The sequence below is a fragment of the Eulemur rufifrons genome, chromosome 7 (genome assembly GCF_041146395.1).
Source record: "Eulemur rufifrons isolate Redbay chromosome 7, OSU_ERuf_1, whole genome shotgun sequence".
Lineage (NCBI taxonomy): Eukaryota > Metazoa > Chordata > Mammalia > Primates > Lemuridae > Eulemur > Eulemur rufifrons.
Genome location: NC_090989.1, coordinates 192,907,595 through 192,924,541, shown reverse-complemented (window position 1 = coordinate 192,924,541; position 16,947 = coordinate 192,907,595). Strand labels below are relative to the sequence as shown.

Below are 16,947 nucleotides of genomic sequence, written 5' to 3'. Positions count from 1 at the left end.
CGGGCAGGGGGCTCAGAGCACTGATGGGCAGTTGGGGGTGGGCGTTCCTTGTCATCCGCCACCCTCAGAGGGACCGCCTGAAGGCCCCAGGGAAAAAACTGGAGTGGGTGCTCTGCTCACTCCTTCGTTTAAATAACATGCCTGGCTCCTACCATGGCCTAGCCTGGAAAAGAGAAAGCTTAGCATGCTAAGAGCATGGGTATCAATATTTACTTTTCAAGAGAAATATTCTATGGCAAAGGCATTTGAATATGTGGTTAGCAACTGCATCACTAAAATTAAAGGCTTATTCTTTCGACAGGTGAATGGTTAAATTGTATTATATCCCTACAATGGGACACTGCTCAGCCGTAAAAATGAATGAACTATTGACACACGTGGTAACATGCATGGATCTCACATGCAAGCATGAAGGATTACGAGGTTGCATGGGAGACTTTTGGGGTGATGTGTGTGTCCACCACCTTGAAGGCGGGGATGTTCTCGTGGGTGCATACATGTGTCAAAGCTTATCAAACTGCACACGCTAAATATGTGTGTTACATTGTCTGTCAGTGACACCTCAATAGAGCTGCTTTAAAAAATAAAAATAAGAGTTTGTAGGGAAAGAAACCCTCTATGTTTAGTTTTAAACGTATCACCCCAAACTTGCCAATAAAAACACCAAAATTCTAGGATTATTTCAAGGTTATTAAGAAAAAATGAAAAGGGAATGGCACAGGGTCAAGTCCTTTTTGGTCACAGGGCTCCTTCTTGGGACTCTCCCCTTACTTCACAGGCAGCGAATCGCAACACAAGCCATCGTGTGCAGTCTGTCCCAGGGCGGTAGGATGTGTCAACCAGATTGCACAGGATTGGATGGGCAGGTAAGGGAAAGACATGTCCCCGGCTCCCTTTCCAAGCAGGAGCCTTCGCAGCGGCGCTGTGTTTGGGGAGGGGAGGGAGCGCCATTCCCCAGGCAGCACCCTCGGCACCATCCCACCCTTCAAGAGCCAGGTGCGTCCAGTGCCGGGCAACACACTGCACAGGAAAGGTGCCGGGCTGGCCTCCGGAGAGCCAGGGCCGGGGAAGCAGAGCCACCGTGTGCCCTGCTCGGTCTGCGCCGACATGCCAGGCCTGCCGAGGCCTTTCCCAATCCTCAGACACAGCCCTGGATCACTCAGGACCCCCTAGCCTTGTCCGAGTGACCGGAGTGTGTGCCCTTCCCAGCTGTGGCTACCGCGGCTTTCCTTTCAATGTCCATCGATTTTGTATTTCCAGCATCTGCCTTTTCTTCCTCACAAAATGCTAAGGTCTCTGAGGGAAGAGCCTGCGTCCCTTCCCAGCTCTCAAGTGTGCTTGGGAGTTAGCTCACCAGGGCTGCACAGGGGGTGTCTGGCCCGTGTGACGTCCTGTCCTACCTTCACATAAGAATGTATGTCAGTTCATTAAATAATTAAATTTGAAGTAGATAATGCTAAGGCTGAGGTGCTCTAGGCACTTGTGGTTGGATGAACTGTGAAGATAGTATCAAGGTCTCATTCCTAAGAATTTAAACAGTAATTTGATGAATTTACTGAAGAGGATGGAGCATAAATGGAATTCTGAGGCACCTATGACTTAAAAATATACCTAGCTTGTATATCTTGGTAAATACTGCTTCCTGAATTGGTTTGACCAAGTTATGTGTGGTACTCATCCGAACAACCTTAGCGATTTGATTTGTGGACATGTTAATGTTCCATGTTCCATAGTCTCAGCCACTTTAATGTTAGGACTATTACAAATTGAAATGTGTGTTGGGATGCTAACATGGATAAGCAGAGTCTCATTCCATTGCTCTTCAATGACTATTTTTGTAATGGCAAGGATCCTCTGCTAATCTTCATAGAATTTAATACAAGGGCATCTCTGAACAATGGAATCAGCTGCCCATTACCAAGATATAATATCTATCACAGTATGCTAAGTTTCACCAATTAAAAACGTGATTCAAGAGCATCTTAAGTACAAATAGTTACAGATGTGTGAATATGTGTATATATGCCATTTGGATTGGTTTTAGTTTTGAACAAAGTTAGGAAATGTAACTATGTAAAAAAAAAAAAAAGACTTTTCAGCCTTGTCATTTGATATACTGTGGTCTCCACTTTTTGAGCAAAAGCAATGCAACTTCTATGTTATCTTTTTCATAAAGTCATTAGAAAATGAAAAAAAAAAAAAAAGAATGACCAGTTTTAGAAAGTAACAATTTTGATATTCCGATTACTTTCTAAGCACAAAAATGACAGGGGTTTCCCTCTGTACTGAATTTTATAAAATAAGTCCAAATAAAAGAGAATTTCCAATAACGAGAGCATGGTGGCATGACCAGCCGTGTCTGGCAGGACATCCCCTCTGGACACAGAGTCTATCCTCCACATCCGCTGCTGCCTTGCTAAGGGGCACAGGGCTGCATCCTGCAGACGTCACCCCCTGTTCTGCTGGTGCAGCGTGCAGCAGTGGCCGGCTAGAAAGGAAGCGCACACTGAACAAATGTTACCTTTGTCTCCTTTGGTCCCTGGAAACCCTGGGAATCCTCTTCCTGGTAGACCTACAAGGTGAGGGCAAAAAGCCACATTTCTCTTTACTTAAACAATCAGTCTGCAGGGACAGTGCAAAGCAGCATCGGCTCTGAAGTAATACTGTATACACTCGTAGAGTACTTGGAAATTAGTTAATTGCACCATGGGAATAAAATTATATTCCTCCAGTTGTTGCAAGATACCCTTGACTGGATATTCATAATTTAGTGCCTTTCTCTAAGTACCTTTCAGCTCAGAACCATCCAGCATTTAGCAGGAATGAACTGTGCAAATGAGCACTTATTTCTGACGACCGTCTGGAGACACGAGATGGGCTAATCGCTGTTCATATAGCAGGTGGGGAAGCCAAAGCCGTCGGGGCAGGGACAAATGTAAGCAAAGGGCTTGAGGGACAGTCCAAATGGGGGAAGGGAGGACAGGGTATTTTTTATGAATTATTCCTATAAAAAATGAATGTATGCAATGTAAACATAAGGGTTATAGACTTAAAAGGTGAATTCAGCGCCAACAGCACTGGGACCCCGTGGCCCCTCCTCCATCCCCTGTGCACCCAGCTCTGCCCGCTGAACACGGCCTGTGAGTCTGTGGCAGGGGGTGCTGCTCGCTCTGAAAGGGGATGGCGGGCCGGGCCGTACCTGGTCCACCCTTCTCTCCCGCCGGCCCCGGGATTCCGTCACTGCCACGCTCCCCTCTCTGGCCAGCTGGGCCCGTGGGGCCGGGCTTCCCAGGAAGACCTCAAAGAGAAAGGCCACGTCAGTCACGCGCAGAACCTCTCCCACACCCTGGTGTCCACGTAAAATGGTCATCTTTTAAGGGAGTTGTTCCCTTCTGAGCACTCCTGGCTTCCCTGAGGTTAGTTCTGAAACCCCTTCAAAAAGGACCCTCCATGCTGTCACACTGCTACCGAATCCTGAGCCACAAAGGCTGGTGAGAATGGAGAGCAGACACCTGGAACCCCATGCCACCTAGAGAGACAGTTTGGAGACTGGGCCTGGATCCTAACTCACGGCAAGATCTCAGAAAGGCCCTGTGAGCCCCCCAGACCCAGTCTGCTCATCTGCCGACTGGAGGGGCAGACAGCTGGCCCCGGTCAGCCCTGCAGCAGCGTCCTGGGGCCTGAGCCCATCCACGTGGGCAGCTCCCTGAGCCTCTGGAGTCCCTGTCCCTGGTGATCCCTGTCCACATGCCCGGCCGTGCTCTAGAGCAAGGCCTCTACCTGCTTCTCCTTTGACACCCTGAACGCCATCCAGTCCTGGGAGGCCTTTGTCCCCTTTTTCTCCGGGCAGCCCATGGCTTCCTAAAAAGAAACAAGCAAAACACCAGAACACCTGTAAGTTGGAGTTTGTGTTGTCTGTGATCATCATGTTTAGGAGGAAGCCCCAGGTAACCTACCTGGATAGCCGACGCTCCCAGGAGACCCCTTTGGGCCTGCAGACCCCGCCATCCCTGGGATCTCAGTGCTTCCTTTTTCTCCCTTCTCTCCAGGGCTGCCTGGGAAACCTGCCACCCCTTGATCTCCCTGCAAGTGAAAATCAGGCATATTAATTTCACATCTGTCCCTGGACATTTTGGTGCGATGATTATTGCACCATAAACTGCCATTGCCCATTTCTCGCCGAAGGCCACCTCCAAGAACACAGGAAAAACTTCAGCATAGCCGGGCGCGGTGGCTCACGCCTGTAATCCTAGCACTCTGGGAGGCCGAGGCGGGTGGATTGCTCAAGGTCAGGAGTTCGAGACCAGCCTGAGCGAGACCCCGTCTCTACTAAAAATAGAAAGACATTATATGGACAACTAAAAATCTATATAGAAAAAATTAGCCGGGCATAGTGGCGCATGCCTGTAGTCCCAGCTACTCTGGAGGCTGAGGCGGTAGGATCGCTTAAGCCGAGGAGTCTGAGGTTGCTGTGAGCTAAGCTGACGCCACGGCACTCACTCTAGCCTGGGCAACAAAGTGAGACTCTGTCTCAACAAAAAAAAAAAAAGAAAAACTTCAGCATAAAGGAGCCAAGTGCCCCTTTTCTACTCACCATCCCTGCTCACCTGCGTCCCCTCTGCTTTCTCCCAGGGATAGCTGCCCCCCACCCTGGCCTCCCCCTGAGTCTCCAGATTCTTCCTTGGGGGGAACAGGTATTGAATAGAAGGGGGAGAAGAGGCAGCTTCTAATACCCTGGGGGCATTACTGGAGCTGAGGACTCACTGAAAGTGCTAAGATAATTACTGAATATTTCTCAGGAAGTGTTTTCACCGAGAGGGGCGGAGGGGACGTTTCCACGCAGGGTGCTGGTTACCTTGGTCCCGGGAAGCCCAGGAATGCCAATGCCAGGAGGGCCAGACTGCCCTTTCCGTTTGAGCCGTTCTCTCCAGGTAAGCCAGGGATGCCCTGTAGGCCGGGGATGCCAGGCACACCTTTTTCTCCAGGGCTTCCTGTAAACACAAACAAACTGAAACTAGAACGTGGGACTGGCTAGTGCTAGTGTTAAAAAGGAAAGAGTCCCTTGACGACCAGCCAAGAATGAGGTAAAGGAACATGGACCCCTTCATTTATCAACCTGCAAACAATCCAGCCAGATGTCAGTCACCCAGGTCACATCGAAGCCGCACTGGGAAACGTTTCTCCTGTCTTTTTATAAAGACAGAGTAGAAATATACTAACTTCTTAGAAATATATACTTTCTCAACAGTATAAAAATGGCTCTTAGGTTCTTTATTATATAACTAACTCTCACTAACCAAAAGAATCACAGGGCGCCTGGGGCAGGTGTACATGGCAAACGCATCCTTGGTTTGCAATGTACATTGGCGGCCAAGCTTATTTGTAAGTGGGTATGACCAGAAACCTAGATGTTTATATTTCAAGTGACAGCAGCACCTCGTAGAAACTTAGGAGAAGATACATAGACTTTTTGTCTCCACTCTTCCCCTTTCTGGGCAGGTTATGAGAAGCATTACCCACCAGACCCCGTCTCACATTCCTTCTCTTTGTGCTTGCTGTCACTGGAGGGGCCCCACTGGCAGAGCATTAAGGCTGGCTCAGGACTGGGGCAGATGAGTCCAGGGGATTCTTCTGAACTAACACAAAGGGCTCCAGAGGCAGGCGCTGCTCTAGCTGACAACGCTGAATGGAGAGCAAAACACCTAGGGAGATGCTGGCCAAGTGGGCGGCCACTTGGAGATCATCAAAAGTTGGTTGTGTCCAGCCCATGTTTTATTTTATTAAATTGTAGGTTTTCATAGCAATGGTCATAGTGTCAGCCAAACGCCATCCATCCATCCCTAGGCAGGACTGAGGATGTGAATTAGTGTCAAAGACACAACTGCCTGGATTATGTTCTCCTCCATGGAGCAAGATATCATTCTGTAGACATGTCCTGCCCATACACATGCGCTACAAAGACTCCTGTTCTAAATCCAAGTTACCTGGCAAGCCCATTCCACCAACAGATCCTATTGGTCCAGGAAGTCCGGGGGCATCTGGGGTTCCACTTATACCTGGGTCACCTTTAGGTCCTAGCATAAGAAAGAGAACAGTCAGCAGGTTTCCATCTGCAGAAAGTGCTGGGGAGCACATGCCCCTTGCCACGCCGGGAACCTGAGTGCCACACTGTACCTGGCTGTCAAGAGTGCCCCACCTGCCTGTCCTTTCCAGGCACTCCTGGGGTCCCAGGGTCTTCCCGGGATCCTTTTTCACCAGCTGGTCCAATTTCTCCTATAAATCACAGAAAAGAACAACGATGACCCTGCCTGCTGCTTGCAGAGCAAGTGGTTGCAGAAACACAGGGTGGTTTGGTGTCATTTATGGAGACCCAGCTTCCCACTTGCCTTTCTCGCCCTGGTCTCCCTTCTGTCCCTTCATGCTGCCCATGTCCACCTTGTCCATGGACCCAGGCTTGCCAGGGAGACCAACGTCCCCCTTGTCACCTTTGAAGCCAGGGTCTCCCCTGGGTCCCGAGGAACCTGGGAAGCCGTGTTCCCCTGCAGAGGAAAGAGAAGGTACCGAGTGAGGCTGGTTACAGAGCTCAGCACTCTTGCTGGCTAGGACGTGACTGATTAAGAAGGTATCGAGGATGAATAACTTTTCTAAAAATGGCACTACGTGCCAAGTGTCTGAGTTACACAAAAGAGTCTGAAACCAAGTAAACAAATAATCAAGCCATTTTCCAAAAGTCATTATTTGCTAGTAATGCTAATATATTCAAACTTGGCTTACTACGTTAGATAATTTATTATACATTTTCTTGCCTTCCTACATACTTTATCACCCCTGCTCATTCTGCCCTCAATTCCTATACAATGACAGAGTAGAAATTTTCCTATTCTATGAAACAGATGACTTTTTTCCTTCTTTTTTGAGACAGAGTCTCGCTCTGTCGCACCCAGGTAGAGTGCAGTGGCATCATCATAGCTCACTGTAGCCTCAAACTCCTGGGCTCAAGTGATCCTCCTGCTTCAGCCTCCCGAGTAGCTGGGACTACAGGCATGTACCACAATGCTCAGCTAATTTCTTTATTTTTTTGTAGAGATGAGGTCTTGTTCTTGCTCAGGCTGGTCTTGAACTCCTGACCTCCACAGATGTCTTTTTTTATACCTCACACTCAAAATCAATTTCTCTTTGAAAAAAATTATTATGGGCCAATTTCAAATAACAAGAAATGAAAATTAAGATTTGTAAAGTCATGGCATTTGCTAACTTGATTCTAAGGACTCAGTCCCTGTGCCCTGGCACTGCTGCAGATTCCACCATTTCTCAAAAAGAATCTCAGCCCCATCTTCCTTCTGATTTGTGGGGCAGAGCTGTTCTGAGTCCCCCATGCACTGTGCACCTCGGACGCCCACTGGGCAAGGGGCATCTCCCAGCCCCTGCTTGATCTTCTTAACTTTGCTCATTACCCCTCGAAATGACACATGACCATGACAATTTGAGAATTTCCCAAGGGGCATCGAGAGAGACGGATTCCTACCTTTTTCACCCGGTAATCCTGGAGTACCTGCTGGTCCTGGTGAGCCCAGCTGCATGGGGGTCCCCATGACGCCCATCTTTCCCTTGGGACCTGTGGACAGAGGGGAGGACCATGAATATTTCCTCCCTTGGAACATGGATGGTAAATGCTATGAGTCATGGAAAGGATGAGGCAAGGCCTGTTTCCTTGTCCTCCATCCAGCCAGAAGTTCTAAAACCATTTACCTGCAAACCTGGGGATTCCAGGTGTCCCCTGCTCTCCAGGAAGGCCAGGGAGCCCTGACTGTCCTGATAAGCCAGGAAGTTCTTGAGCACCTTTATCTCCCTTAGGGCCCAGCATGTCCAGTCCAGGGAATCCGGGGAAACCCTTCTCTCCTTTTATTCCAGGAGAGCCTGAGGTCGGGTGAAATGAGAATGACTTTTAGCGGAGTTCACAACTCGTTTTTTCTGAACCATTTCTCCCTGATTGGTTTACCCTATTCTTCCCTCACCACCTTAATTCTAAGATTATTACCATTAAAGTCAATAGTAACTTCTAGATATGGACTCAATTAGTTTAAATTATCGGCAACTTATTAACTCCCCTATGGAAAGATAGTATAGAGACATCATTTTGAGTAAAATTTTAAGTTATTGAATATACAATACAGGAAAGATCTCTTTGGCACATAAACCAGTCTCAGTGGCAGGAAAGAACAGAAATCTATGACTCTACATTTAAGCAAACAAGCAAACCTAACTTTACAACCTGGAATTTACTTCTTTCCCATTTATTTCACAAATCGTACTGACCTCCCCTCCAGCATCATCTCCCATATCACTGTGACCATGCTTTAGAGAAGGGATAATTTTCAGAGAATGTCACATCACCTGATGCCCCTGGGGGTCCCTGTCCTCCAGGGGGGCCCCTAACTCTGGGGGGTCCTATTCCTGGAGCTCCTGGAGCTCCTGCAGGGCCCAGCAGTCCAGGAGGTCCAGGGTCACCTGGAGGGAAAAATTGTGAATAAACTGTAGAAACAGTAGCAGACACTTCCCACTTACAAAATGGGCCACAATGGCAGGAAACCGTGAGCTCTAAACTAGGATTTTCATCATTCTTTCAACAAACAGGTCTGGAATCTACCTAGTAGGTGTTCTGGAGATACAAAAATAAGCACACCCACTCTTTGAAGCAGTCTGGATAGATCTGTAAGAAGTTACCTCTGATTCCCTGCAGCCCAGGGGGGCCGATTGCTCCGTATTCTCTGGGAACGCCTGATGCCCCGATGTTCCCCTTCTCCCCGGATGTGCCGGGAATGCCGGGAAGACCTGGCAACCCTTTCAGTCCTGGTAGACCAACTCCCAGCTCCACCATCCCCAAAGCACAGAGAAGCAAATTGACCAACAAAGTCAATATTTATATCAAGCCAATAGCATAAGTGAACACGTAATGGGTACTGCCAGTGCATTTAGTAAGAATGTCTGTTCAACTCTTTATAAAAGTTTGCGAAGCTTCCTCACACCTATTATATCCTTTTAATCTCACCACAAGCCACAAGAGGGGGAATTTTTATTGTTTTCACTTCACAGAGGAGGAAAACCAAGGCTCCCCACAGAATGCCCTTCTACCTGGGCCTCTGACCCAAGCTTGTCCCCTCAGCCCTGCCGCCTGCGTCTGTGAGGAAGAGCTGACCCTAAATAACTGACAAAATGCCGAATATGATCTGTGACCAGTTAACCGAGTGCTTCCTAAGAGATGGGAAAGTTCCAGGGCTAGGACGGGTACCACTGACACAGTTTTTTATATAAATGAAGGCTTTCACAGCAAATTAAACATTTAAAACTACCACATGAATACAGGGGTTTTGACGAATACAGTTGATTAGAAATGAAGGAAGTATTTTGGAGAGCAAGGGCACATTGGAAATAGCCTCAGTTTAGACACAGACATAGACTGTACTTGTACCCATTGAAGCAAGTAGGTGGATGTGAAACAACAGCGTTCCACTACATGCAAGTGACACTTCCAGATAAGGAGGACGTGAGTGCGTACTGGATACTTCTCTCATGTCCCAGTAGGAAATTTGCACAATGGAAGGAACTCCATCCAAAGGATTCTTTAAAAAGCACACTATTTCAAATCACAAATCAAATCCTTCATTCCAATTCCATTTGGCATTCACTAACTCCTGAGCCTTGCATGCTTAAGGTGATCCACACGCCACCACAGTTGACTAAATTTTCAAATCAAACGTACATTATAAGGCCGGGCGCGGTGGCTCACGCCTGTAATCCTAGCACTCTGGGAGGCCGAGACGGGTGGATCGCTGGAGGTCAGGAGTTCGAGACCAGCCTGAGCAAGAGCGAGACCCCGTCTCTACTAAAAATAGAAAGAAATTATATGGACAACTAAAATATATATATACAAAAAAAAAAATTAGCTGGGCATGGTGGCACATGCCTGTAGTCCCAGCTACTCGGGAGGCTGAGGCAGTAGGATCGCTTAAGCCCAGGAGTTTGAGGTTGCTGTGAGCTAGGCTGACGCCACGGCACTCACTCTAGCCAGGGCAACAGAGTGAGACTCTGTCTCAAAAAAAAAAAAAAAAAAAAAAACGTACATTATAAAAGGAAAATGCTGCATGTTGTATAAAGACAGACTTCCAAGGCCTTCCCTTCTGTCTCTGCCTTGCAGAGAAGGCACCATGATGCCAGGCATCTCCTAGGAAGGAGCTCCCCCAGGACCATGGGGCCACCTGCCTTCTCCTGATAGAAAGTGAGCCTACCCAACCAGGTTCTGCCATCTGCAAAGTCTATCTATTGCCCTCGGCTCTTTCTCCCTTTCTGCACCAACACCTTCCAGCAATTTCACTTCCGTTCCTTATAATCAGAACATGCAAGGATGAGATGGGGAACCTGCAGCCCCAAGGCCACATGTGGCCCTCGAATCCCCGAGCTCAGCCCCTCAACTGACCCTTTTAATCCTTTATTCAAAGGATTTGTTCTGTAAAATTTGGATTCAGTCAAAAGGCTACACTCAAGGATCCAGAAGGCCATATGTGGCCCCAAAGCTGCAGGGTCCCCAGCCCACCCCATTTAATGGCCACTCACACTTGCTGGGCAGAATTTTGAGTACAAGAAAGTTGCTAGAAGAATATTTGAGGACAAAAAGAATCCCAAAGTCACACTAGACTAGTGGTTTTCAAGCAGGGACACTTTTGTCCCACAGGTGACGTTTGGCAATGTCTGGAGATATTTTCAGTTGTCACAGCTGAGGGTGGGGGCAGGGATTTCTTGATGTCTCAGGGACAGAGGCCAGCAATGCTCCTGCCAAAGGTCCTGCAAGGCACAGGGCCACCCCACGGAAAAGGATTTTGGACCCAGAATGCCAACGGCGCTGAGGCTGAGGAACCTGCACTGAGAAACCCCCTGGTTGGCTGTGACCTCTGTATGACAGAGGCTTCCCCGCAGCTGTTCCTCTGCCGCCCGCCATGAGAAACACATTTCACACTGAGACCCAGCATGCACATGCACAAAAACATCTCATACAGTTTCGTAAGACTGAAACAAATGTTTCACAAAATCAGACAAATGTCTCCCCTCAAAATATTTACTGCCATGTGCTATGTACTCTGGTATTTTCTAGTCTATGCCATTTCATTGAAAAACAAAACATGTTGCTCCAGCCTATCCTGTGAGATTAATAACCTACATTTTCTGTGTCCCATTAATAAAAAGCTGAGGGGGAGAGAGCAATCTAGGGAACATCACACCCACCTTTTGGCCCTGCAAACCCGGGCTGCCTGGTAAGCCATTAAATCCTGGGTGACCTGGACTCCCGGGGGCTCCCACTTCTCCAGGTAGGCCATCGACACCTGTGCAGAAGAGTCAACATAATCAGCCCAGTTATAATGCTATTCCCTACTTTCTTTACTTCTCCTGCACTTGCCCAAACATCTCTGACCTGATTCAAGATGGTCACCAAACAAGCCCTTTGGGAGCGACCCTGAGAGGCCAGATGAGCCCACCCTTCCGGCACCTGCACTCTGCTCTTTCTCTCTCATGCTGATTCTCCTCCTCTCCTTTGTTCTATCTCCTCAACTGTTCTTTCCTGCCCTACTTCCCCAGTAGGAACAAATAGCTCCCTTGGCATTTGCAGACTGAGAAGGGCACTTTGGAGAGGCCAGAGCATGACCATGACCTCGTGAAAAATGCAGACTCCACAGATCTGCTAAGTCAGACCCACTTTTTAACAAGATCCCGCATGATCTGTGGACACGTTCAAGTTTGAGGAGCACTTCAGACCACCGGATCTCAAACTAGGTTGCACCCACCCTGGAGCCACCAGACATCTAACAACTGTCTGGGCTGCGCTCCCAGAGGCTCAGATGGGCTTTTGTTTGTTTTTAGAAATGGATCTCACTACCTTTTGTTGCCCCAGGTCTCGAACTCCTGGGCTCAATAAATCCTCCCACCCGGGCCTCCCAAGTAGCTGGGACCACAGGTGTGAGCCACTGGGCCTGGCTCTGATGGGCTTTTTAGGTGCTGATGGGCAGTGACATTGGCAACCACAGGTTTAGACCCTTTACGTGTGATGCTCAGTGGTGACGTGTAAGCTTGCAGAGGCGTAGGCCTGAATCGCACATGCGATGCGGCTGCTACACAGACGGGGTCTGGGAGTGAGTGCATCTAACCACCACGCCTGCGCCTCCATGCAGCTGTAGGAGCCACAGGCTTCTGTGAGGGAGGCCTTCCATGGTGACGGTGACAGGGCACTCCCGTGGGACATGGTAAGTCCACGGGCACGGAGAAGGCCTCAGCATCTCTCCCTCTTGAGCACAGAGAGTCTGCTGCTCTCTGAGCCTGGCAGAAGTAGCCTCGTGTGTGTGCATCACATGGCTCTTGGAGAAAAGCGCTGCTGTCTACGGTTCCCCAAGCACAACAGTCCATGCGAGGGTGTGATGTAGAGCCTCTAGACACAAAGCCTGGGAGGCCGGGGAAGTTTTGGTCACAGGGCGTGTCGTATGAAGACAAACTTCCTTACACAACACACCCCTTTTCATGCTCACAGCACCTTCTTCTCAGCCATGGACCCAAGGTCCGTAAGGACAAGTCTATTAATCAGAGTCTACCTGATAAACAAGTAGACCTAAGAAATGTGAAAAAAGAAGAAAAAGAAAAAAGGTGAAATTGCCCTCATTACTTCCTTAAAGTTTTCAGAAGGAAGTGATGGTCCTAAAGTGCCAGTGCCCTGTGGGGACACCCCTTTCCATAGGGGTCTTTCTCCTAGGAGCAAAGCCCTGTCTCTGACTCCCAAGCCCACCCAAGTGCACGCAAGTTTTCTTTTCTGATAAAGGGAAAGCCCTCGAGGGTGGGTTTTAAACAAATGCCGCTTACGGTGGTGCCCAGGCAGCGTGCACAATCCTAAAGTCCCATCTTCTCTAGAACCAAACTCCTCCGCTGCGAGGCATCCGTCGCATAAAGTGATTGAAATCCCTGTCCTCATAACTGCATGGACATTTTTGAAAGCCCCAGTTAACACCTAGGTCACTAACGTGTGTGGTGTTTTATGTCTGCTACCTCCTCTTTTCTCACCGGATCCGCAGGAGGACCAAAGGGGTCATGAGGCAGGTTTACCTTTGGGGCCGGCGGGCCCTGGAAATCCAATCCCTGGCTGGCCTGTAGCGCCTTCTCTCCTGGGAGGCCTGGCCTTCCTGGCGTTCCAGGAAAGCCTCGGTCACCTATTGTGAGAAAGACCAATGGTCAGCGTGAGAAGAACGTGAGGGAGCTCCCAGGGTACCCAGGTGGGCTGGAATTCTAACGGTACCTTGAGGCCCTTGGAAACCTGGGAATCCCAGAAGTCCTTCTGCTCCAGAGGAGCCTGGAAGGGGAACGACTCTTCCTGTTCACCCTTTGGACCTGGGGACAAAGACAGAGACATTCGGCGTGTGAGCTGCTACACAGCACTGTGTGCACCCAGAGAGAGCAGCCGCTGTCCACATTTTCCATTTCTTCCCTCTACGTTTCTAGAATATTCCAGAGAGCTACCCTTCTTCCCAAAATGTATGTCCAAAATGATCAAGATGTTTGTCTCAAGAATTCCTTAGGAGTCCAAAATTATAGTCACAAAAAGCTGAAAAATCTACAATATAAAGTGGATGGCCTTGGGTAATTTCTTAATGAGCCTGTCTCAAAAAACCAAAATGGTTTTACTGGTTTCTTTCAACTTGTCATACAAATTCCAATTTGCTCTGAGGCTGACCTAAATTGTGTTCGTTTGGCGCTAGATCATCCAAACATGATAAAGGGATGATCACGTGTCACCCACTATGCATAACGGTGCAGCGGGGCAGCTCTGTGCTCCCCTGAGCAGCACAGGAAAACCACCCCTTCTGCTTCCCAGCCAGGAAGGGCTGCCCGGCTGCCCAGCCGTTCATGCCTGGGAGATCCACTGGGTGTCAGGATCTAGCTATCAAGAGAGGACAGAGGGGGTCACCTCCAAGGACTTGTGCACTGAATCTTCACAAACCTTGTAAGAATTCCAGATATGTGGGGCGGCCCCAGAACAGCCAGCACATTCTTTATCTATAGACTGTGGGAAACGCCAACTGACTGACCCTAGAAAATATCTGCTATCGGCTACGTCCCTGGGAACCAGGCTTTTACGATCACCAAAGTTAAACACAGCTCTGGCAGATCAAAGAAGGCTAGTTTTCTAATCTCGAAGGTGACTGGGCCTGGATGGCCAAGGAACCCTACAGACTGTGGGCAGAGGATCAACCCCACCATCAACAATCCTCCTTCAGGACCCTTCATCCCTCATCTCACCAGGAGATATCTGGAAGTACACATTTGGTTTTTCTGATGGTAGTTTCTGGCCAAAAAGAAAGTCTAATTCCTTCTTACAGCTCTGCAAATTTGCAGGCGCCACAGCACAATGAACACTTGATTTGTTGACTGTGGAACGAGGAGGGAAAGTGATCAGAGGTGCCTTTGCCCGGTGTCACCCTCCTGCTACAGGAGTCATAAAAGAGACATGTCTGGGACCCTTGCTAGACAAAGAGCAATTGCCAGCGGAGTCATAACAACGTTGAGCACTCAGTGGTTAAACAAAACTCGGAATGATGATAAAAGACACATCAGCATGTGACATGTGGACTCCCATCAAGACTGGATAATATTTCTCATGTTGGAATGTTTATGAGCTTTACACTTTGTCTTAATTATGAAGTAATAGTCCCACATGGGGACAGGAATCGATTATAGCTGGGCTAGCTATATGGTGATCTACAGAACTGGCAAACATGTGAGCAAGAAGGGTGCGGTGTAATTGTTCCAACATCATTCCTGTTGGACGCTTTGATTACCCAGCTACTTAGTTACTACGCCTTTCCGAGTTTACTTGTCACACATTTTTAATCACCCTAAGTCCTTTCATTCCCTTTTACAACTTTCAAAAATGTGCTAGTAATGCACCTTTCTTCCCTCCTCTACACACCAGCCATTCCCACTCCAGGGTCTTCTAGGGAACCGTAAGAGTGTACCATGTCACTATTGAGCACCCACTGTGTGCAAGGCCCAGGGCCACAGCCTTTTCCCCTCCGGCCCTGATAATACAGTAGAGAATGACTCAGGGAGACCCTACTCCAGGGTGTCTGTGAAACATGTGGACAGGCCGTGCAAGGGCAGAGACCATCTCTTGTCAGCATTCAGCGTAGCGCTCGGCACATGAACCACTTGAAAAATGGTCAGCAGATGGCTGAAACCAGCATGGAATTCAACAGCCATCATGAGACAGCATCTGTTGTAAAGTTACTCAACAGGCACCTATGTGTCAGTGGAGACGCGGAGGTCACATTGCTTGGGACATACAGAGGCCAAAATGGGTGGCTCATCAAGAAAAAACAGAAAAGAGATAAAGAGGAAAAAAGTGACCTCGGTTTGATATTACTCCTACATAAAGGCTGACTTCAGTTCTGATTTCAAGTTTATTCTTTTTTAAGCACCAAAGGAGGCAAGAAAAGCTTCATTCATCTCTGCTGCACCCTTTTTAATAAAAGGATTCGTTCTGTAAAATTTGGATTCAGTCAAAAGGCTGCATTTAAGGACCTAGAAGGCCACATATGGCCTTAAGGATGCAGGTTCCCCAAGTGGTAGGTCCCCTGCCTCTCTGAGCCCCGGATTCTCATGCACCTGGCGGCTGCATCTCGAGATTCTCAGGCCTCATCTGGCAGGCCTGGAGACCAAGGGCCCCTGGGAAGGCCCACTTGTCCTTTGTCACCAATGGGGCCGATAGGACCAAATCCTGGAGGCCCAGGGGCACCAGTGTCACCACGACTGCCGGGGAATCCCACTCCTCCAGGGGGGCCACGTTCTCCTTTCAATCCTATGGAGCCCTGATGTGAAAAGAGGGGAAAACCATCATCAGCAGACGCACTGGCATCCCTGCCCATGTCGCATTCCTCGGCCATCATAGTCAATGAGTGCCAGAGTTTAACCGGCTTCCACTATTCATTCACCGCAGCAGCCCCCCTAGTGGGCCACTCTAGTTAATAAGTGAAACCAGCATTCTTTTCCCTCAGCTGAGCAATCGCTCTCCCTCCCACTCCCTACTTAGGGAGATACTCCAGATAATAAGAGGTTTCTATCTGGAATCCTCTTTCAAACAATAACCTGATCACTGTTAACTTTAGATTTCACCAGTATGCAAGGTGAAGAGATATGAAACTTGTCTGTTCAGTTCCTCAAACACAGCTGAAGAGACTGAGCCATTATCACCCAATTGTTGAAGTCTACACTGCCCACACCCAGGTTTACAGACCTGAGTCCTTCCGTGAACCATGAAACAAGTTTATTTGTGTCAATCACCATCCAAATGAAAATATATAGATGCGATTCAAATTATTTATTCCTTTACTCTTTGCAGATGCACATTTGTAAATGTTCAACTCTGTTTCAAGTCTGGAAATAAACATACCAGGGAGCCTTTGGGGCCGGGAAGACCCGGATGGCCGTCTCTCCCAGGAGACCCTGCTCTCCCTGGAATGCTGGGCTGGCCTGGAAAACCGGGGTCTCCTTTGTCACCTTTGAGCCACAGGTTGAAATACATTTCGCCAGCTTCTCCCTTGGCTCCAGGCTGGCCCATCAGCCCTGGTGCACCTTGTGGGCCCTGCCTCGTGAAACCACACACTGGACACACTATCATGGCAGTAGCACAGCCACCAACAGACTCAAGAAGCCACCCTCCTCAAGAATGGTCACATAATCAGACCTCATTATTCATTTTCTAGAAGAAACCAATAATTCCACTGCAAAGTCCTAATCAGCTGAACTTCTTGTGTTTTTCTGAAAAACACTCATCTTTATGAGACATTCCAAACAGCCTGGGAAGGAGCAAGGGGTGATGGTGTGGCCTTGGGCACTCAGCTCTTAGAACGGTCCTCAGGC

The 16,947-nt window shown here is 48.5% G+C and overlaps 1 protein-coding gene across 1 annotated transcript in view; it reads right to left on the bottom strand.

Annotated features, from left to right (window-relative positions):
* Nucleotides 1-16,705, bottom strand: part of LOC138385884 (collagen alpha-1(IV) chain-like) — a 34,949-nt gene extending 18,244 nt beyond the window's left edge. The window contains 19 exon segments of the mRNA XM_069472077.1: nucleotides 2,522-2,572; nucleotides 3,200-3,298; nucleotides 3,781-3,861; nucleotides 3,957-4,083; nucleotides 4,856-4,908; nucleotides 4,911-4,991; nucleotides 5,985-6,074; nucleotides 6,175-6,273; nucleotides 6,387-6,539; nucleotides 7,526-7,615; nucleotides 7,750-7,917; nucleotides 8,395-8,508; nucleotides 8,725-8,869; nucleotides 11,272-11,375; nucleotides 13,138-13,191; nucleotides 13,194-13,241; nucleotides 13,328-13,420; nucleotides 15,728-15,896; nucleotides 16,478-16,705. Of these exon segments, the coding sequence (XP_069328178.1) occupies nucleotides 2,522-2,572; nucleotides 3,200-3,298; nucleotides 3,781-3,861; nucleotides 3,957-4,083; nucleotides 4,856-4,908; nucleotides 4,911-4,991; nucleotides 5,985-6,074; nucleotides 6,175-6,273; nucleotides 6,387-6,539; nucleotides 7,526-7,615; nucleotides 7,750-7,917; nucleotides 8,395-8,508; nucleotides 8,725-8,869; nucleotides 11,272-11,375; nucleotides 13,138-13,191; nucleotides 13,194-13,241; nucleotides 13,328-13,420; nucleotides 15,728-15,896; nucleotides 16,478-16,705 (2,047 nt within the window).
* Between the last annotated feature and the right edge of the window lie 242 nt (nucleotides 16,706-16,947).